The following is a 23,936-nucleotide window of genomic DNA, read 5'->3' on the forward strand; positions in this document are numbered from 1 at the left end:
TATAAACAGCCTCTATTAGCCTCAGTTAAGCAAATAGCGGCAGTGTTTGGTTTAGCTAATCCTGTCATGGATATCACCTCTGTTTGGACTGATCACATTTCTGGCCAACGCTGCTAGATTTCATCACGCTGCCGCTGGAATCAGTTTGGACATTTCTTCCTTTTTTCTTTGGCAGGGAGGCTGGGGGAGAGGTGACGTATGAACTTAAACCTACGTTCACCCTGAAGCGGGTCTGGGATTAACCGCAGGCCTGAAAGAGGACCAGTGAACATTGTGTGAGCAGAGATCTGCCGCTATGCTGCTCTCTGCTGGTTTAAGCATAGAGGGGCTAACTCTACATGAACGTCTCTTCAGCCTGATCTGACCACACTCAAATATGATGGTACATTGTCCTGTAATGCAGCGTTCTGTCACTGAAGAGAGGACAACTGTGAACGCTCACTCTGTGAAAGATCACAGAAAAGAGACACTTGAATGAATTAAAATACAAGTAACAAGAAAGTAAGGAAGGAAAGCAAAGAGGAGGAAAGAAGGAAAATGGAAGGACTGGATAGGAAGGAAGAAAGACAGAAAACATAGAGGAAAGCATTGCATAAGAAAGAAATGAGAAAAGAAAGGGAGGAGTGAAAGAAAAATAGGAAGGGTGAAAAAACATGACTGATGGCAGGAAAGAAATGAGACAGGGAAAAGGAAAGGAAAGACAACATGAGGCTGGCAGTGAAGGAAAGGAAAGATCAATAAGAGAAAAGGGAAAAACAAAGAAGGATGGAAAGAAGGAAATGAGATAAGAAGGAAGGAAAGAAACAGAGGAGGAAAAGGAAAGTGGACTATTACAAACGAAGATAATCTTTCTGCCTTTCAATAATACTTTATTTTTGATAACCATCTTATTTCATCTCCAAATGACATTCACAGTTTAGGTATAGACTCTTATACTGCAGAACCAGCTGTGTGCCCGGTGCAGGTCACACATATCACACACGTCTTCATAAGAAACCTTCATCAGGCAGGTAAGTCCTGCCGTCCTCCATCACCTGACACCACCTGCTGCGCTGAGGTGCTTCAGCTGTTCATCACACAGGACGTCGCGTCCAGCGAAACACAGGCATCCTCACTCAAAAAGGCACTTCCTTTGTTTTCTAAAAGCTTGTCCGGTCAGGGGAGGACGTCCTTGTTTTTTGCTTAACCACACGACCGTCTGAACCGTCTCCACGTCCACCTCCTGCTGTGATGAAGATGGGCTGCATACAGAGAGTTTAACAGTGATGTGACATTGAGGGGTTTGGCAACATGATCATCACAAGCGCCGGTTGGCGGTTCAAAGCCGAACTTCAGCAGTGTGGTTTAGAGGGGAGACGTCACGCCGCCTCCACCTTTTAAGTCGTTCAACCATTTGTTTGTGTTTGTTACATGAAATTCATCACAATAATGAGTGTGAGGCTGATCCAGCTACATGAGCTCAAGGCCCGCTCTGATGTTTTGAGATACATGCTTGCTTATGCTCTTATCCAGAATCACATGAGAAGATCAGTTTCATCTGTTTGTCCGGCACAGAGTTACATCCAGGATGTGTTAGGCCTGGTTCAGCAAGAACACTGGTGACTAGCATCATCAAAGATGGAGAAAATACACCTTCCAAGAACTCAGCGCTGTCTGATTTGGGCTCTACACAATGTAAATAGTAGCTTGGAAGCGACTTACCAAACCACACAAAATCAGCTTAATTTGACAGTGTTTAATACAGACAACAAGAGTCAAGATGCTGCCAGCTGCAAACAAATAATCAAAGACTTCAGATTGAGGGTACATGGTTCGACAGTGCAGGGCACACTATGCAAATGAGAGAGTTTATGACAGGCTGTGAGCCGTGCCAGCCACTGCCTCTGAGATCAGCTCCATGCTGTTTGACCATTTTAGTAATCAAACTGAGACTTTATTTAGTGCAAATATCCTGATTATTGTCCACCTGGCAACACCTGACTGTGGTTGGTTAAGAAAAATCAGCATAATTACGACTGTTTAGGAGTTCAGCAAAGTCAGAGCTCGGCCAGCAGTTTCCTCCTGTTCTGTTCTTTGTGCTAAGCTGGGATAAGCACGCCCTGGATCTGTGTACTTGCCACACAGAGATACACTGATCTCTTAATCTGACTCTGGGTAAGAATATCAGACTGTTTCTTTAATTCTGTTGTACTCTTGATTTTTGTTGTTGGGGTTTGCCTTTAAATGACCATCAGTTGCTCAGTGTTTGTCTCCACGAGTTCAAACCCTGTGCTTGTTGGGACACAAAGTGCCAATCATATAACAGCGAGGATAAATAATCTATACAATTATGGATTAAGTTACAAACCATGATAAGCACCAACACGTGAACCTTGGAATGACTGCGCTGACATGCACACCGATGGTCCTTCATTTCGGGGAATATTCCAGGATTTCCAGCATTATCATGGAACACTGAGGCATGCCTTCATTACAAATCAAAGCAGAACTAAAGTTTAACCTTAATTTAGAAATACCTGTGTCTGAAAAAGACATCCTTCATCTTTAACTAAGCTCCTAAAACAACACGCCAGCAGAACATCGTGTGCATGTGAACACATTCAGCAACAGCCGACCACACGCGTGCTGCTCGCCTCATCGCCCGTCACCTCTCATATACAATTTAAAAGTACAAGAATAAGAAAAATACTCTCCATATTTTACACATATTATAAAACGATCTCTTACATAAAAACTTCTCCCACATAATGAAAATCTCCTTTGTTTCATAATCTACAATAACACACATTAAAATTAAAAACGTGTGATTGTGTATACATGTGTGTGTGTGTGTGTGTGTGTGTGTGTGAGAGAGAGAGAGAGAGAGAGAGAGAGTGTGAGTGTGCATTAAGCAATTGCTGACATCAAACTTATATATTCAGGTCTGGTGCACTTGATTTATGTTTCCTGTAAATAAATCAAGCACTCCTCATGCGCTCCTTAAAACACATGCAGCTGTTCACTGGTTGCATTTTAATAGGCAGCATGACAGTGTGTATTACCTGGCGTCCAACACAGATTCAACTTGGTTTCGTGTTGAGGGTTTCATTTCCAAGCTCAGTACCTTAGTTTAACGACAATAAGCAGCAGGGTTTGATTGGAGATGCTACATCTACTGCCTCCATGGCAGCTCGGCCTCCCTGGAAAGCTTCATCTGCATTTTAATTGTAATTTGAAGGAGCAGGAGGCAGTTACATCAGGCTGCACTGCACAAATAGTACTGGATGTGGCTGGAATAACTGGTCTGCTGCAGGGAAATACAATGCCCATCTGAACCTCTAATCAGGTAATTATTGAATGTAATCCTGTGTAATTTTATGGTTTATATAAGTATACACAAGTATATATAAAATATATGAATGAGTGTTGACCAGGAGTTAACCTGTGATGGCTGTCCCAGATGAATGGGTCCATCAGGGGTTAACCCTGTGAGAAAGGGCTATCAGACAAAGTGTTTCAGGCGTTGGAGAGCAGGGCAGATTCATGGTACTTTGAAAAGGTTGCGGCTCTTATGAAAATCAATACTTGTTTTTCTCCTGTAAGACTTCATATAACGCGATGACCTTTCAGTATAAGTGGCTGACCAGAAATGATGATGTCTCACAAACTGCTTCACTCCCTCAGAAGCTAAGACACAATAAAAGTATGTTTCAGTAAAATTACATTTATCTGCCATTTTCCTGGAAGTATATTTCATACATGTTATCCTCAAAGGCTAGCTATGCAGGGCCATGATGGAAATGCACCTAGAACGCCCTGATTGGTCGATTGTTCAATCAGTGGTTAGTCAGTATGTCCTTAATGGTTAGAATGTTAGCTCTTCTTACCCAATGAAAAGCAGCCTTTCAGTGGATTAAATAGTTTCTATGTCTACACAGTTTGCTTGACTTTTGCTCGCCACCAGTACTTTCTGTACTCACATGTTGGTGTGTGTGTCAGCCAATCGTGAAGTGTTACATTCTGAGTTTCTACAGAGAAATAAAGATAATAGGGTAATTTAGGTATCAACCATTTCAATCATTGCAGTTTGCCACATCAACAGGCTCTTTGCTGCTAGGAGTGACTGGAACGTAATCTTTGTGCTTCAGACCTGCATTAAGTGCTGGTTGGGAAGGATCTGACCTTCAAAGCTCTGCTGTGTCTGACTCCTCGTGCCCTTTTGTAGCCCGTCTAACATTACTGTAAGGTTAATGTATCATCACTCAGACTACCCAGCGACAGCTTCACAGAGTGACCCCTGGGAAATGAAGTTTCCTTTGGGCCATTATGAATCGCCCAGGCAGAAAAGGGAACGGGCAGCTTGTGGGAAGATAAAGTCAACGTAGAAGTGTCTGCACTGCGAATCTGTGAGTACTGGCTCACTTTGAGCGCTGTGAAAAGGGTTTTCTTCTACCTGTCTTCAAGCACAAGAACTGCACTGAGCAGGATTAGACTAAGAGGGTACTGAAGGAGCATTTTGACTGAGAGGACACTAAATACAAGCAGACTGTGGAGCTCTGGATAACACTTCTATTAGGATATCATAGCATACAGAGTAACTGTAGTTCGGGCAGGCAGACAGGGTTTATTATCACTTGCACATCTTCTGTTGCGCATCATATAGCGGATATTGTTTTGTAAACATTATTGTGATATTGATTCAGTTTGACAGTCGCACCGAAAATATTTGGGTGTAATTGGAAGCAGAATGTGAGACAGAGGAGGACAGTAAAGAAAGAGTGCAGTGTGTGACTACAAGGCCAGCAACATTTCTGGCTGTAAGGCAATACCCCCAGAGCTCCAGCAACGAGACGTGGCCTCTCTCCCTCACACACACAGGTTTATACGACCCTGATAAGAGGATAAAAACACTGTGTGCCACACTGCACTGCACTATTCAAACATGACAGGAATTTCCTTATTTTGACCCCTACTGCCTAATGGTTAATAGTGTGTGTGCGTGTGTGTGTGCTTGTGAGGTACGGGCTTGCATGGCTGAGGAGGGCAGGGGGACTGATGCCTCTCAGCTTCTTAGATTTAATATTTGTAATATTACATGCCTCAAAATAGATGATACATGTGTCCTGTTGCTTTCAAACTCAGTCAGATAAATGCAGACTGATTTATCAACAATCCTGCTTAAAACAGATTAAATGAAGTTGAATGTCTTTTTGATTTTACATGTCAATTTAAATGTATCTGGAAAGCAAGTTGTAGCTCGTTAGGTTGACTTCTTTAAGATTATTCCTTTTCTGGCCCCAGGTATTTACTTTGCTCGTGCTGATAAAATCACCAGCAGAGTGACTTTGCTCTCCAAACAAAGTCAAAGGACCAATCCGCCCCCTGCCACCCCCCCCACCAAAAAAAAATACCAATGACTCACTTTGCACCACTTCATATGAATGAGCCTCCAACCTTTTTGTTCCTGTCCTCCACCTGTGCACCGTGCGCTCTGTGCTGGACACAAAAACACCACACAGACAGGCGACACTGATTCAAAGTCAGGAAAATACCAAACTGCTCGAGCGCTGCTTGTGCTGCTTGTTGTGCTGCCAGGAAAACAGAGCCGTTAACGATAACGTGATTTTGTTCTTTCCATTGTCTAGCTGGAGTCAGTGAGTCAGCTAATCTGCAGTTAGAGTGATGTTTCTGATTGGTGCAGGTTTTGTAGTACTTCAAAAGCAATTTTGGAATAGAGAGGAAATATTTTGACATCAAACTATGGCTTTTACAGGAGCTTTTTGCAATTCCCTCTCAGTCGTGTTGCTCTCCATCAGACCACATTGATCAGTTAACTGGAACATTTCCCTAATCAGAGTATAAATGATCTTTTCTGTGCGGAGCCTGACAATGCAGCACTACACACTCCAGTACTTAGCCAGTACCATTTGCTTCAGACATGTAAAGAGTCGGTGTTGTTGCACCTGTAGATTGTGAAAGTCCATGATCAGAGGGGTAAGAAGCGAGCTGAACCCTGTGTCTGTACCTCTGCTGCGCCGTCGGGGCTCCGCAGCTGTGAGAAACTCCTCAACTTTAAAAAGACAAACCATCACTTTCATCAACAGGAAGAACCTTTAAAACAAAAAAGTGCCGCCGAGTCACCTGGCTGACGGGAGAACAGCCATCTGTAGTTGTCACGGTAACAGCACTCTGCTTGTAACATTCCTCAGTCCTCACTGTGACAGTGTCGCTGTCAGTGTTGTCATGGTTACAGTGTTATTATGTTTCCGTCCTCTCTCATGCTCTCCTGACTGCTACTCGAGGTGTGGGCGGGGTTTCCGTTGTGATTGGACATCATCATGGAGCTGTCGCTCAGGGTTGCTCCAACGCTATTGGGCAATGAGACGCTCTGTGGGAGGGGCCTAACCGCAGAGGGGTTGTGCGGCCTGTTGCTCGGTGAGTCTCTGTTGAGGTTAGTGTTGTTGCTGTTGGTCACCTGCTGGGAGCTGAAGGGTGTCAGGCAGTCGTTCTCCAGAATGAGGTCGCCATCGTCATCTTCATCATCGCTGTCGCCCTCCGCAATGCTGTTGCTATGGTAACAACAGACGACAGGGCAAGCAATTATTAATCTAAAAATGACACTCTACTACAGACGTGTAACACATTGTTGTGCCAAAAATGAGTCAAAGCCCAACACGCACTCTCCTCTGTGCTCTCTGCCCACTCCTGAGAAAAAGATCTGGCTCTCTTCGGCTGCTAAATGTTCCACTATGTTCACCAGCTAGTTTCCAACTGTGTCTGTCTGCTGAGTGCTGCTGAACAGGTGGAGTACACGAAGTGTATCAGAGCTTTTCCACTGAAAACAGCTGCTGATGCTGCCAGAAGCAAGACTGATGAGAGCAGTGAGACTTCACCAAAACACTAAAGTTGTCTGTTGTCAAACCAAAACAGGGAGCTAAAAGAGGCTTAAAAGCTTAGGAACTGGGGAACTGATGGTCATGTGTCATCAGTCTGTGGGATCATCAATATGAATGACACCTTTACATTACATATAGTCATTACATCCACTGTTTAGATACAAATATTGATTAGTGAAGCTTTGCATTGCACACTGTGTTGTGCACAACACAGTATTCATTACCAGTGGCTACAGTGCAAAAAAGTCCATCTATCCTGACCATGTCTTACCTTGCAGTAATGGGGTTGCTCTGCGAGGCGGGGCTTGGTGAGTCATGTGATGGAGCAGAGCCAGTGGATCCAGCTGAGCCGACAGAACCAGAGTTACCCATTGAGGTTTTACTCCCACGATGCACCACATTGTTCCTCTGATTGGCCGGCTTGACTGTCACAATGAGGTTGTGACTGTTGGCCACCATCATGTCTGTAACCTGAAATGACACACAGAGACGTGTCATCTGAAAGTAGTGCAAACTTCAAGGATTTGTTTATTTCCCCAGCAAATTCAGTGAGTGAACCATTTAATTCATCAGACTACAACCAAAGTGAAAAATCAGACGTGGCTCTAAAACTCGAGGCAAAAAATAAGAAAAGTATTTATTGTAGTGTGACAAAAGATTTGATCAGTGAACATCTGTCCCTTTTACTGTCTCACTGTTAAATATTACTGTATGACCTTTGAACCACAACATTTTATGTCAAAAAGAAAAAGATTTGCACAGTACTTGATTCATCACACTTAATCTTTTGCTGGGGCTTGGAAGGTCTCCAGGAAGATTAATGTTGGACGCTGTGATTACCTGATCCAAAGATTTTCCTGCTACATCGATGCCGTTGACCTCAAGGATCTCGTCATTGACTCCCAGCAGCCCTGTGCTTTCTGCCAGACCACCACGTACCAGACGAGATATGAACACCCCCGGAACCTGCAGAAGGCAAAAGAGCTGATTAAATCTCTCTGCCACATGTTTCACTACCTGAGAACTTAGATTTCATATCAACAAATCTATGACACAGACAGCAGTCAATTTGTCGATTAGTCGAACAACTACCGATTATAGTAAAGATCAATTTGTTATCATTTCTGATTATAACAACCGATGGAATGTTGTGTAGAACTGTGCGTGGGTTGAACCGTAATAATCTTCTCACCTTCTCCACGCCCTGCGGTGTCACCCGCACGCTCACCCCGTCTCGGATGTAGAAGCCCAGTGGTTTGTGGGTACCGTGCTTGTGGAGTCGTACACGCCGGTGCGTCTCAGGTAGGATGTCCACATCGATGATGGATGAGATCTGTCTGAAGTTCTGCGGCATGCCGATCATAAGGCCCGTTTTGTTCTTTGAGTGGGTGGAGCCTGAGCCGGTGGTGCGCAGTCCGGTTAAGCCCAGCCCCTTTTTACGCCTCTGGAGGGAGTTGGTGGCAAAAACGACTGGTTCATCCTCTGAAGGAAGACACACAGAGGGATGGAAGAGTTCATTATTTATACTGTGATGCTTTTAAAAACATTTAAAAATTTACAGTTATGGGGATTTTTTAAAGTAAATGTAATTAGAAGAAATATCAAAAAAATTTTGCATTTAAATATAACTTAGCTGTTCCATGCTAACACTTTAGCACACAGTACACCATGTTGAGTGACTGCACTCCCCATTTTAAAATGCTAACACACATTTCATGTATGTTTGCAGGAGCAATGTTAACACTTAATGACACAGCTGGAGTACACAGTTATGAGTGCAATACAGGTTCAGGCTAACACAGCATACACCATGCATACCACAGTCATACTACTGCAGACATACTAGCGATAACACTGCAAAATAATATGCATTATTTCGTGGCTTAGATTCATATTAAGTATTTTAGCTGCTTAAACCTGCTCTAACATAAAATAATGGAAACATGCAGGTGTTGTAGTAATAATTAAAGGAATGAAAGGAAGATGGGCAGTGGACTCTAAAAGCTTCACTGAAATCTAGATTTCACAGAACTGCTGACAATCAGCTTTGATGAGGAGGCTGTGGGGACGTGAAGCCGGGGTGACCCCATTCACAGAAAGGTGAGGAAGAGGTGCCAAAGGGAGAGGAAGGGTCATTCACATACTTTCAGAGCACCATCACAGGTTTGTCTATGTAATCTAATCAAGTGGAACAGTACATCGAAATATTTTTCCTCTTTTTCGTTTGGAGGAACATTAATACAACTCAGTCCAAAAATATTATTCTCTGTGTAAAATTTCATTTCGGGGTCCATTACTCTGACTGTATGTGCAAGGGGAATTTCTAAATATTTGGATTACAATATTCACATAATTTCCTACTCTCACCCTTCACCATGGGCATCACCATATCTCTTTCCTCCTTCTCTCTTCTGTTTGTTTTGCCATGCATCTCTCCATGCAGCTACATCAGTGATCAGCTGACAGCATGACTTCACCAAAAAGATATTAGATTAAAAAGACGGGATATTGAATAAAGAAATATTCCTGACTTCTTCCTCCATAACCAATTCCATGACTGCGACTCCTGAAAACCACTTTGAGGCTACTTCTAAAACTTCAACAACTATCAATTCAACTCAGCTAAAACCTCAGCTGCAAACACTCATTATAATAAAACAATAACTAAAAGTGAAACCACATCCAGTAATACTGGTCAGTCAAACACAGCAAACTATCTGTGCTTGTCCAGATGTTTCTCTCATTGCAAAAGACCAGAATTCATTATGATCTACCATAATTTCTAAAATAGAAGTTGGTATTCAAATAACAGTTGATAAAGCAAAATAATGCAAGTTAATGTGGTCGATGCACACAATGCCAACACATGCAATGTGCAATTCCTTTTTCCCCTCTGTGACAGGAAAAGAACACAAAATCCACGGCACAATTTCATGTACAACCATAGAGTTATATTCCTTATCAGGAGTCCTTGTGGTAAAGGACAACATCAGCATGACAACCAGATATCTGAAGACTAGAAATGCAGAACATTGTTCTACTATTAGAAATGCAAACAAAGTCGGTTTGCCCTTAATTTTGCACATATGAGACATCGCCGACGTCTCAGGCTGGTGTACTGGCCGTGAGAGAGATCAAATTTCCAGACCAGCAGGCAACCCGAGGGAAGTCCTCCTGAAATATGAAGCATGTTGGATTTCTAAATCAGGGACTCACACTTTTGGGAACGAATGAGAACCGGGAACTGAGGGTCCTCCTGTGAAACAAACCCAACCTCGAGGCTCCTCAACAGATTTTTTCTAAATGACCTGAGTGTTTTGTATAAGTTTAATTTTTTTTTTCTAACATGGTATAAACACAGAGATAGACCTCTTTGAGTACTTTTCTATTTGGTCATTCTAATTAATTTGAGCCTTTGAAAGTCCTGCCTGGGTGGGTCCATGCATGGGTGTGGTGTGTGTCGCCCTTTACTCATCACATCGTGAATTCATTGACTAATTAACTTCTGGTTGCTCCGACTCAGCCTTTTTAGAGTGCTTGTAACCAACTGTCAGCGATGCTCAATGCTTTCTTCAGAAGGGTAACACCTTTCCTCTGGTTCAAATTAAAAGCCCGACAGGAAGGGGAATGATCAGACTATTAAGGGAAGTATTCTGTGTAATTCAGAGCAGTTCATGAACAATCAAAAAAGTAAATACTTAATGAAGTAAAAACGGTATTTCTTGCAGGTTTGTGCTTTGTTGAGTTTACACCACTGGAAAATCAGATTAGAAAATACTAAAATATGATTCTAATAAAGCAGGAGAAATTAGCAAATTAAAGGCCCGTCTCTTAAAGAGGCCTGTTCTACATGAAGGTCTGGTTCTCTCTGTCGTTGAGGTGCATTAAGGCCTGTGTTTGAGAATTTGTGGTCCACAAAAGGCTTCAGTGTGTACTATGACGGGGAGAACAGATCAAACTCTTGTATGTTAGTAAGTGATGCATGTAAAATGTGTTGAATCCCATTTTCACAACGACATCAGAAGATGATTTTAGATTGTCCAATCTGAATGTGTGCATCCCAGTGAAACTGCCACCACTCCCCATGCTGACACTTTAACGAAGACTACAGCCCTCATTAACTTGCCTTACTGATTAAAGATTAATACCGAAGGATTGTAGACGAACTCTGTGTCTGAGCAAATTGTGGATGGTCTGGGTCTTGGATTGAGACTGAAGCAGATTAATCAAAGATAGATTTAATCTCAATCTATAATCCCATTGTTGTTCAGCAGCAGATGATTCTTTCTTTGTCTCCTTCTTTGACATTTCAGCTGCCTCTATCAGTGTGTGTGCATGTATACACACACGGACGCACTGTGGATTATTACTACCAGGGAACCATATGAGCGACAGCCTTTACTGGGCTCTGGGAGCATCTTTAAGCACTGCTGTGTGCTGAATAGGCAGGATGACGGGCGTCAGGCTGAAAGGTTTAAAGGTTTATTCCACTCCGGATGTGACTCATATATGATCCATTTATCCACTGATCTCTGCCTGTACATACAGCATAGTAAAAGTAATAAAAAAAACAGATTTTTGATTAACCTCAGGATCACTTGTTGGAAGCAACATTACAGACATGTTAACACAGTTTACACACTCATTTTTCCTGTTCTCTGGAGGCAATGTGTCATGCCAGTCATCACATGACTGGGTGACAAATCTTCAATTATACTCTCGGTTTGACGGCACCTTCTTTAAACTCTCTGTTAGATAGCTGCTGTTTGTGTTCTGGCTTTGAACGTCACAGAGAAGAATGCAACAACCACACCCTCTCTGTTTTCAGCACGTCTTGTTTCTGTTTCTATCTGACAATCACTCTTAACCAGATTATATTACAGCTTTACATTACAACCGCTTCCCATTTCAATGCAAACTAGTGTCAAATCTGTCTTTGAAGTATAGAGCAGTGACAACAAAAAGGACACAGTGAAGTGAGGATCATAATGAATGCAGATGCTTCCATACAGGACCACATGTCCTGCTGTTTTAACAACAATTGCTGGTCTTACATAATAACTGTCATTTTACATAATAACTGTCATCAAGTCAGTTTACACATTCAGACTGATGCATCAGAGCTGCAACAACTCAGAGATAAGTCTGTTGTTGTTGCCACACTTCAAGAAGATCAAAGAGTTCATATGCATTTGAGGCCAAAGACCATCTGAGCAGAGACAGAGGTTATCATCTCCCCCCATATACAACCAGCTGTTATCACATCATCAAAATTCCTTCTTAAGCTTTGGACTACTAAGACCTACTTGCATAGATTTTTTCTTGTTTGACAGACAGGAAGGAGCATTAAATGATGACTGAGGGAGGGACAACACACTGAACCACTGATCAGGGACCTCTGGAGCTCTGACGGTACATGACCCGCTGCAAAAACACTAACTGTTTGGTGTTCTGTGTCGCTGATGTTGTATTTTCATATTAGACTCTACATATCACAAACTTAATGATTGTTATGTGCTCAATGCCAGCACCAAACTGAACATTGGAGTAAATATGCAGAAATAACAGAACGTTTATCAAAATATGTAAACGATTGTAATGATACACTCTTCAACCAGTAGATACATTTTAGCATCAGCATCAGTTAACAATGTGGTGAAAGAAGGCTTGTTGACAATCAGTCTTTCAGTTCATTAAACCCCTGCAGCCGAGTCCTGGGTCAGAGTGCAGTGACATTAAGCAGCACATCCAAACACTGTTTGGCTTCAATAAATTACATGTGCAAGACACCAGGCTGCAACAACACAACCCCAACCACTTCTACAGACAGCAGCCATTCATGTTTTATTCTTGAAATGCATTACGCTGCTGTGTCATATTTTAAGATATGATAAATCATTTGCAGTGTGACATACAGTAGAAGTCTGGCTGAAATAGTGTTGGATTGATGTGATCATACTTCACAAAATTATTCTCCAATTATTTGTTTTTATCATTATTATAATAACTCACTGTTAAAAAACACACCATCTCTCTTGGCGCTGTGTGCTCAAGTCGTGCGGCTCTGCAAAGAACCACTGTATGAGAGCAGGGATGTGATTGGCTCAGAGCGTATCTATTATTTACCTTCACCCAGCCTGTTTCCACTTTGTGCTGCTGCTCAAACATGAACCAAAACAGCTGGTAGAGACACTCAAACAGTCTTGTGCACCCAAGACTCACCGCTTTTGTTTTCCTGTGTTGCTATGAATCCACAGCCAAATAAACCAACCTTTCGGTTATAGACCTATTAGCCTCCTTGTCAGCCTTTGCAAACTATTTGAATAAAATCTGCCTGTGCCAGCTGAGGGAAAACACCTGCTGTGGTGTCACTGATCGGGGTGTGACCAAAACTGGAGGCTGCGTAGGTTTCAGCTCTCTGACTGAGCTGTTTGCTAAACCCCGATACAACATTTTGAAGAACATTTTACAAAAATTTGGAAAATAAATGCAAATGTCTTGGCAACTCACTTTTGGCATAAGAACAAGGAGAGACCTCTATCTAATCTAACTCCCTGGAAAAAGCCCTTCCAGGTCAGGACAGAATATTCATTAAACCTCATGAAACATCACTGGCGAGGTCAAGGCAAGTGAAATGCAGCCTGACATGAGGCAGTGCATCAATTGGTCTTTCCAAGTGTTAGTTCTTTAATGTTGGATCCCAACGAGCCCAGTCACGACTGATAAGCATAAAACACAGTTTACAGTGCACATGTTTCCAAAATAGATACAAAACATACAGGAATGTGGTCAGTGAGTTAACTTTACTTGGAGCTTTAGTTTGCTCCCCCAAAGCGAGACCTGAACCGGCCTATAACTGCAGACACAGAGGGGGAAGCTGGTCAAAGAATATACACTATGTGCTGTGTTTGGGTTGGAACGTCAGCTCAATTCACGACCTAAATTGAAAACCATAGCACCAGGACGGCTGCTCTGGCCCTACTGAAGGACCTGGCTGACTTAACTGCAGGTAACAAGAGATCTTAGCACACAAAGGCGACTGTAAAGTGTGTTACTGGTTCAGGTAAATACACCTGGAAAGCTTAGTCACTCATACTTGGCCCTAATGCTCACTCAAAGCGCAAACGCAAGTGAAACTGGTTATTTGAAATAGAAAGAGCAAGAAACAGCATCTCAAGGAAGCAGCCACACACTCACACACACACATTACTCGCCAACTCTCATGCTGAGCTTTTATTTAGCTGCAAAAGAAGAGGAGCAAACAAAGAGAAGACATCTTCTCTGCTGGAGACAAATACCTGACCTGCTGCATTCCTCATACAGCATTCTTTCTGTCTGTCACACACACCGTCTCCCTCACTGCATGCGTGTGTGTGTGTGTGTGTGTGTGGGCGTGTAAGTGTGTGAGTGCATTAGGTCACTCTCTGAGCAGCAGTATCGACCAACGGAGAGCAACATTAATGTAAGATAAAACACACTAATGCAAACACATTTCATTTCTACGCACACTGTCTCCATTTAGAGTGTGTGTGTGTGTGTGTGTGTGTGTGGGTGCGTGCGCGTGTGTGCTTCCTGACAAGGCAGACAGACCAGAGACAGTACCTAAGCAGAAAGGGCCAGACTAAAGCCCGAAGGCACAGACATTGCTAAGCCCCCTCTAAACACACACATACACACACACACACACACACACACACACACATTGTAGATTGATAGAAAGATATTGTCGGCTTCCTCTTTCCCAAAAATATGAGATCAACTGTGTCCTTTAATGCGGTGTTGCACCAAAATCTGATGATTATTGTAATGCCATGTAAATCCTCCAGTATTTGTTAGACTGTCATGTTCCTACATTTCTGCTCTAATCTTGGAAAGTGTGTGACAGCATCATCCAAAACAAAGTCTTAGTCCAAGCTTTTAGGCGGTCTTTCATGCTCTGAAACACTGAAGAACAAAAAGACTGTATTTTGTGTTATGAGGCTCTGGCTTAGAGGCTGGAATTGGTCCCCGGGCAGCAGCTGCCCTCATGCTACTCAGGGATGGGTCATATGCAGAGAACAAATTTCACTACATTGTACTGTGTGATTGTATGTGATCATATGTACTTCCTCTTCTATCCTTGAAAAATTATAATGTACAATGTAAAATAATAAAAAAGAATGGAAAAACCACTGAATGAGGTGTGTCCAAACGTTTGACGGGTACTGTAGACATGTGTGTATCTGTGTAATTTAGTCTGCGTGGGAGCCAATCAGAGTTTTAAACTTCAGAGTGAGAGCATGTTTGTGAAGTGAAGTCATTCTCCTTGTTTTCAAGGAGCTGTTTAAGAGCCAGGGGCCAGATGCATAAGACTCTGTAGATTCAGGACTGAAACTCTGTGTAGGCACACAGACAGAAATATGCAAACACATTCTTTTCATCAGATTTCTAAGGATGTGCACATGCCCCACTCTCTTTACAAATATCAATCATTGTGGGAACAGCGCATCTGCTTGTCTTCACACAGACGACATTCAGTTACAAACAGTTATAACTGAAGCAGTAATGCCGATATGAATGTGAAAAATATGTGTTTAGACAATGAATAACTGTGTTGTTTATGTTTTTGACCATATACACTGCAGGAGCACTGACCTTAGCTTCAGTAAAACCCCCTGAGCTCCCAGTGTTTAGTTCGCAGGCGTCGGCTTTGGATGTTTTTCAGTTTTGGTAAATAAAAGGAGACAGATCATAGATCTATAGATCTCATAGATCAGACTGATCTATTGAACTACAGATGATTCCCTGGTCCTGATCATTCCATGCACTCATCCAAGGCGTTGTTTACAACATTCAGCTAAAGTCCCTTCTTTTCTAACAACTAAAAAATGTCAGAGATTCTAGTCTTTAGCTTTACAGGTGTTAGGACAGGAGCTTGAAATGGAGAAGCCTCGTGTGAGGGGTCTTCTGTCCTCTGGCTCTCCGTCAGATACTAATATTTTTCTCGGAGGAGTGAGACCTTGTAACATATACTGATATAATCATTCTCTTGTGGTTTGAGACATTAGAGTCTCCTTCCCGGTCCTCTGCTGAATTCCCAGAGCGTTCCCTTTTTTTTTTTCCTGATGTCCTACTACAGCTCTCTTTATCAGATCTTATGACAAACAGCACCAAAGCGATAGGGACAGGACTGGACTGTGGCCTCAGCTCCTAAACAGTGCCTGGATCGACACTTGCATTCGGAGTCCAAGTCCACATTGTTATACATCTGGCTCCAAGTGTTGGTATTAAACTCGAGGTTAAAATGACGTGCTGATGAGGGCTGCAGTTGTAAAGGTGCAGCTGATGGTTAGTTTTAGGTTTAGGGGACAGGGAATGATCCTCATACAGACACAAATACTCTGAGGTGTGTGTTTGCGCTGTGTCAGTTGTATATTTCTGCACTGTGGCTGCAAAAAGCTTGATAATATATATTCAGAATGTCAATAAAGATCTGTATTTCATAAACTCGAAGACCGGCCAGCGAAGAATAGAAAGGTAAACATAATGGAATGCTTCTATGTTTTAACTGTTGGGGCTCAGTTTATTGATGTGAGGGTCGTTCTTCGCTGGCGGACACTGAGAACAATAAATAGCTGTCCAACCAGAAACTACTTCCTGGATCCCACAACCTGACTGCTTCACTGACTAGTTTGAGCGTTGGCTGATTAAATGACTGACTGACCAGAGTGTGAAATGAACAATAAACTCATCTGCCAGTACACAATAAAATATTTACATGCTACATTTATACTGTGCTGGGGGACCTGACCCTGTGTGGTCATTGCATAGGACAATATGATCTAAAATCAATATCATGATTGTCACATTTATCTCAGTTGTGCATTATAAAACAATGTCTTATGAAATACACCTGTGCTCTTGCTAATTCTCTGAAAATCATGCATGATGACTCTGTAATATTCATTAAAGATACCGATGAATCCTTGGTGTTTTGCTAAATGGAGAAATCAAAGTAAAAACAGTTCTGTTTCACATATCCCGTGACTGGCGTTGTAAACATGCTTCTTGTTATCTCAATCATCTGCAGGATATTTCAGGTGTGGAGTGACGGGGAAATGGTTGCAGAACAGACTGCAGCGTCTCAAGTGTCTTTTCTATCGTTCCTCATTCTTCTCAGCCATTCACAATGCCATCGCAGTGACAAACTGCTAGTGTTCTCTTGAAGCCACAAATATTTCTCTCACAGTATTTACATATTTGTGTCCGTCGACTAAATCCAATGTGTGTCCACATTCACTCTCACTGAAAAAAGACATATGACAGTGATTGTGATGTGATTTTTTGCCGGGGTCTGTACCAAACAACCATGCTCCCTTATGTTTGGAGAATGTGATTTGTATGTTGTGACAAATTTGACCTTTTTCAAACAAATTGCAGCTCCTGCGACTTGCGTCACATAGCACATCTTCTGACTTCCTGGATGAATGTATGAATGACTACCTGACTAACCAGCTGCTGTAAAGTTAGTATGAGGTAGGTAGGTTAGGTAGGCTGCTGAGCTAAATTACAACAAATGTGAGCAGCTGCAGCTTAGAAAGCGGCTCAGTGTTTGAAACAATGGATGACAAATGAATAAATAAATAATAATGATATTATCATGTTATCATCTGCCCCAAATGCATCATCTGTCTGAGAACTGCAACTGCCATTAGCGTGTGTGTGTGTGTAACAGTGACCTCACTCTGTAGTGCCCACCATCTGGAGCCCATTGGGCGGCCATATGGCTGAATCCAGAGCAGGTCTACAGCGGTCTGGTGCTTACAGTGAAGAGCTGCAGAGGGCACGACATGAAACAAAGAGCACACTTCACGCTGTGAGGCGTGGTATTAATCCTTACCACCCACGTACAACTACAACCAGAATAACCAATGTCACGCTCCCCTTTAAGAGACAAATTGTTGTGGCTGTGTTTAGTCCCCACTGGTTTACATAATCATTGTTTCATTGTGCGTCAGTTTTCCAGTCAACTGGTAATACATTAAGTAAGGAGACATTAATCATTTTATTGTGATTTTAAACCAAGCCACACATACACCTCATTTAATCACTGGCACACACCTCTTCTGCACAAATCACAAGCTGAATCATACTGAAAAGACGCCTGTGATGTCTTACTGTACTCTAACTTAAGAGCTCTAATCCGCTCGCAGTTATGACTGTGTGAATCCAAATCAATAAACACTGCATCAGGGTGCTGTTGCAGGCGTGATTTGACAGCTGTGTGTCCACCTGACCATCACTATATCTCCATGTTCAATGATAACTCTGTCCAGTCTATAGAACTTGTATATCACATCCATAGTGACCACATGTCATACAGTCCAAAGAGTCCAAACACCAGACCTGCTTCTCACTGTGAGTTTACATGGTGAGTAGACACAGTGTAGAACTGAATAGCCTCCTCTCGTCTCTCCTGAGCAGAACACAGAGGGTTTTAGATTCTCCCATGGCCACCTCAGTCTGTGTGAACCACTGATACAGCTGCCAGCTGACAGCAACTTCTCCGAGTAACTGCTGCAGGAGGAGACGTATGGTAATTTGACCCTTCACTCACTTCCCTTTGGGCTTCGCAACAAGAGGAAAAAGCTGCCTGCTGTAGCTCATTTTCAGCGTCTATCTCTTCACTTCTCAACAGTCAGATGGTGCGACTGTCATTGAAAACATCATTACTAAAAAAAGGCTTGTATTACTCATTACTTTTTACACTGCAGTCTTTGTCTACTGTTACTACAGACACATGTGACACATTCTCACCTGTCAATGACAAACTTCAAACTATCCCCCCAGTTTTTTATTCTATTTAGTCTTTATTTAAGCAGGTTTATCCCACTGAGATCATGGATCTCTTTTACAAGGGAGGCCTGGCCAATAATAGCAGCAACACAGAGTTACAAGAGTAAATAAACAGGCAGTAAAATGTGGATTTCACCACAGCTTTAAAATGATTCATGGGTGCAATGTTTGGAAGTTTAAGATCAGTCTGTGAACTGTTTCATGCAGGACCAGCAGAAAATCTAAAAGGTTTCTTTCCCAATTCAGTTCTGACTTTGGGAAGAACACATTGCAGATCACAGATTGTGTTTTCCATATTTCAGGTTTAAAAGAGACGATAAGTAAATATGACTTCTGCCCAGAGTGGCTTTTGTAAAGAAAAACATACCAATGACTGAAGCAGCGTGCACATAAAGACAGTTTACTATGAATCTCTGAGCCCTGTGATACATGCTGTTCAGCATGTGAAGAAAAGGAGCACAGGTATTAATGTACAACACATCTCTATAATCAGTAAGATAAAAAGGTGGACTCAGTCCATCAATTCCTGCCTCACACAAAAATAGAAGCCAGACTTCTTTCCTTCTACTTCTTTCTGTAACATGCTGTCTGTGCACCTTTAGAGACACTGATTGGTCATTGATTAAAACATAAACCCAGTTTGTGGACCACTACACTGCAGATGTTTCTGTTCCTGAAGCGATTAAGAGCATAAGTTCTGTTTCATCTGCATTTATCAAAGATATCTCTGTTTCAGTTCCTACACACGTCTCCTCCTCTTTCAGTGTGCACCTTCTGTGCCAGCAGTGCCAAAGCACCACAAACATCAGCTGCCTTCCTTATGTCACCAGTCCTACTGTAGCAATTCAGTCCAAGTTGACTCATTTCAGCTGATTAAATGAATTACTATGATGGCAGGGTGTCAAGACAGAAGGCAGAGAAAAAGAGCTGCAGACACAAGCCCTCTCCCTCTCCGGCTCTCTGATGATCTCAGTCTTTCTGTCTCTCTTCTTCCCTCCATGTCTGCATCTCGCTGGCCGTGTATAAATATTTGATTTCCCCCTCCTCTCATCATGTTGTACACAGATATTTTTTGAAGTGTCTATAGACAGCTCTCCATCCATAACAGAGATTTCAGTCAGCGGCTGGGGGAGCATTGCCACTCACAACTGGAACATTATATAAGTACATTCCTGTACATATTTATAGACACGAGTATGTCAGCAACTGTGGCACAATTCTACAGTAAGTGTCTGAATGTGTGTATGTCTGTGTGTTGGTGTTATTTCTGTGGCACCCTCTGGCATGAAGAGGATACTCGGCCCCGTTTTCTTCATCCACCCTCTCCCCCACTCTTTCTCCTACCTTTCTCCTTCTCTGCCTCCACCTCCTTTCTTCCAATCTCTTTTTCCATCATTCATTTCCTTCTCTGTCTCTGTCTCCCTCTCTTTATCTCTCCCTCACTCTCTCTCTCTCTCTGTGAGTTTGTGTCTATCATTTTCACACAAACACACATATAACAAGCTTTGGGGTATTGGTATGCCAGTTTCTATTTCAAGGCTTATAATATGTACCTTTCCCAAGAGGAAGCACAGTGAACCTGCCATTGGCTCACCCTCTGAGAACTGTACTCATTAAAAATACTCTACCAGCTGTATCATTGCCCCATGGGCAACATGACCGCATTGATTTGAGTATGCACATTTATCTTCAGTCTTACCTAATATGGTAAACAGACTATTAGGGGATATCCAGGACAATTGTTTTACTTGCATATAAATTGTGTCAGCAGATAAACACTGTTTTAAAGCTGCAGTAGGTAACTTGTATAAAAGTAATTTTTTGTCATATTTGCTGAAACTGTCGCTATGCCCGGACAGCAGCACATGAAACATGTAATCTGTGAAAAAAAAACAAAAAAAACGCTCCATTGGTCCCACCCACTGCTCCTACTGCGATTTGCAAGAATCTACCACGCCCGAAGCAAAACAACCAATCAGAGCCAGAGGAGTGTCTTAGGGAGTGTCTGACATCTGTCAATCACTACTCACAGACGCTGCGAACTGCCCTCTCCCTCCGCTCATGCTGCCGGCTGCCGCTCAGTCAAACAGCTCTGTGAGCGGTCAGGAGGCTAGTGAAAGCTATGGCGGAGCAACAGCCACCTGCAAAGGAGAAACTGCCCATACCGCCGCTGCCAACAACAGCATATACGGATAAGATAACAAACAACCAGAAAGCTAATATGGTGATTGTTACAGTAACACTCTGCAGCGCGTACGGTATGTTAGCGACTTTGATGTAGCGGCTGGGCAGAGTTAGCTTGTTTCCAATGCTAAGGCTAACGTTACTGGTTGTCACGGCAGCCGCGCAGACGCCGCAGGGAGGAGGGGCTTGGAGGCAGGGCATGAGTGCAGCGGAGAGGGCGGGGGGGTAACGTGGAACTTGTGCTGGTTCAAACTTTCAGGCTAAGTCTGCTCTCTTCTCCATCTTACCCACTGCAGCTTTAATGCTCCCAAACACTGGACCGTCAGTTAAGAAGCATCATGTGTGCAAAGCCACTTTTTCAGAGTGAGGAGGAAACGTTACGCTTACAGCTGTGACCATGAAACAGAACCGTTACCACAACTTCCGATGTAGTACTGCTACAGCAGTAGCCATGGTAACAGTTCTGCGGGAGTACTTCAACTGTAACATCTGTATGGGACTGTTACCAAGGTTACCGCTGCTAATATGGAACTGTTTCCCAACTACCCGTGTAGTGCTGCAGAATCATTACCATGGCCACCATTGTAAAATTAATATGGAGCTGTCACAAGTACCTCTGTAGTACAACAGCAGAACTGTTACCATGACGACCACTGTAATACTAATACAGGATGAGACTGTTGGCCAGGCGACCCCTGCAGTACTGCTGCGGGTGGATGTAATTCACACACTGCATTAGACATCAACCCCCTCCATATAATCCTTTCAGACCTTTTTACATTGTGCACATCACATACACACACATACCCCCTCTCTCTCTAACACACACACACACACACACACACATAAACACACAAAGTGGTGGCAGTGAGTGGAGCTGGTATGATTGATGAAGTCTTTTAGAGTAAGATAATCCCACTCAGTGGCTAATGGCTTACAACACCAGATGGGCTGCTATCACTCTCTCTGTCTCTAACACTTTCACTAAATCACACACACACACACACACACACACACACAGACACACACACAAATGCAGACACAAATGTAAACACACTGCGACAACGACAACAAGTAAAGGTCATAGAGAATGAAGGGATGTAATATGGATTTAAGGACACAGAGACAGAGAGGGGCACAGGAGCAAGATGAACTTCATGCCTCGACAAAGATGCACCAAGGTTATCGATGTTTATGGATCTACACATACACTTAACACACTCTGAAGTCCTAATGCAGTGCAATATTATATCAGAGAACTACTATGAATAATTCAAGAAGGTTTTTATCGAACTGAATCCAGAAAAACCTAATAAAAAAAACCAAACTGTATCATCATGTAGCCTGAAGACCGAGAGAGAGCGCACCACTGCATGAATTCTATTTAAGGCTTCGGCTGTAGGAGTCTCTCCATTCACGTGGATGTGGTGTCTAAACAGGATTACACTACAGGGAGGAAAAATAAAGTGATTGGGCGAGTAGATTTTTAGTCGGCTAACTCACGGCCTAATCCTTACTAATGAGGTGCAGGCTAGCTTCTAAAGCACAATGGAGATTAAATTACGCCATTATTTCTAATGCAATGTGCATGTTTTTAAGATTTCACTGTGTTGGATTTGATGGACTTCAGAGTTATTTCTCCATGTTTTGGCATACAGAATGAAATATGTGGCCTTGCTAAACAGGATGTTAAAACAAAAGTGGACAAGATGTTGATTTCCTCTTCTTCTGTCCGTCTCTCTGCCTTTAACGCCTTACTTTCTCGAGCTGTCTTCCTCTCCCTCTGTTCCAGACCACTAACTTAATCTGATTAAAGTCAAAGCTGTCTGTGATTCTGAACAACGGCCTGCTAAGCAGCAGATTAGCATCATTACATCATGAATTTTGCAAGATACAGACACACAGGAAGCCACGGTGCGCTGAGATACAACAGTGCAGCGGAATAGGATGCAATAATCAGTCAAATATTACATGATGGAAGAGCTAAGCATGGAGAGGGAAGAACGGATGGATGGATGGGAACAGAGTAGAAGACAGGAAGAGAAGCTCCTTTGTTTTATCCCAGCCAGCAGATATATCCCTCTTGTGCCATAAAACTCATTAGTGATTCTGCTAGATATGAATTCTTTATTAAAACTTTGTACCGACTCACAGTATTTCTGAGTGGAAAATAATAGGGACAGCTTACTTCTACACCTTCATCTTGTTTGAAAGATACTTTATATTTAGTCAGTGGTCACCAACTCCTGACCGGCACCAGGCCACAAAGCTTTGGCTATCCGCCCACGAGTAAACAACATGACTCTGCAGGGGAAAAAAAGCTGCACAATAATCATAGAACTGTTTTTGCAGTATGGAATTGGTTCCATCTGTCTGTGCTGCACCTAACGAGAGACACTGATTTTAAATGTAAGTTCATCATCAGTGTGCAAGATGATCATAACCTACTGAACTTAGATCCTCCATCTGTGTTATTTACTTTTATTTATTATTACTAATTATGGGAGGGTGACGAGGGCTATTAAATATGTCCCTTTTTGCTTGTAATAAAAGTTGAGTGTTCTGTACGCCATTTTGGCATTTTCGGCTCCACACAGGTAGCAGAGCAGAGACAGAAACACATGAAACATGACATCACAACAGCCCCTTTGATGAGTGTACAGGCTGTTGGTGTTCATCTAAAGTTTATCTTTACTGGCTCTGTCTTTGAATGAGGTTGATTTTAACAAGTGATCGGGTTAGTTCAGGTGAGTAAAATTATTTTTTTTTGCTGTCACATGATGCCCTGAAATGATGGAACTCGGTAAAGAGCAAACGCAGCTCTGTCTATAAAAACTCAGGGATAGACTTTAAAAAGTGTCTGGGCTAGACTTAAATTACAGGAGAGAGTTAAAAAACAGTAGGAAATCTGGGCTGTAGTAACAGTATTACTGGGAAAAGTGCTGAAAAATCACAGACAAATACATTTCAGATGGAATTAAAATCACTGACCTCACTAATATTGGGGCTTCTTTATGCACACAGTACAATTGACAGATCACT

General features: G+C 42.5%; 1 protein-coding gene across 1 annotated transcript in view; it reads right to left on the minus strand.

The window, feature by feature from the left end:
- Positions 1-853: 853 nt before the first annotated feature.
- pard6a (par-6 family cell polarity regulator alpha) overlaps positions 854-23,936 on the minus strand; it is a 29,110-nt gene continuing 6,027 nt past the window's right edge. Inside the window, exons 3-6 of the mRNA XM_076732592.1 lie at positions 8,068-8,357; positions 7,716-7,841; positions 7,147-7,346; positions 854-6,548 (exon numbers count right to left, since the gene is read on the minus strand). Of these exons, the coding sequence (XP_076588707.1) occupies positions 6,227-6,548; positions 7,147-7,346; positions 7,716-7,841; positions 8,068-8,357 (938 nt within the window). The 3' untranslated portion in view covers positions 854-6,226. The remainder of the gene's footprint in view (positions 6,549-7,146; positions 7,347-7,715; positions 7,842-8,067; positions 8,358-23,936) is intronic.

Source organism: Chaetodon auriga, chromosome 6 (genome assembly GCF_051107435.1).
Source record: "Chaetodon auriga isolate fChaAug3 chromosome 6, fChaAug3.hap1, whole genome shotgun sequence".
In the NCBI taxonomy this organism is placed as follows: domain Eukaryota; kingdom Metazoa; phylum Chordata; class Actinopteri; order Chaetodontiformes; family Chaetodontidae; genus Chaetodon; species Chaetodon auriga.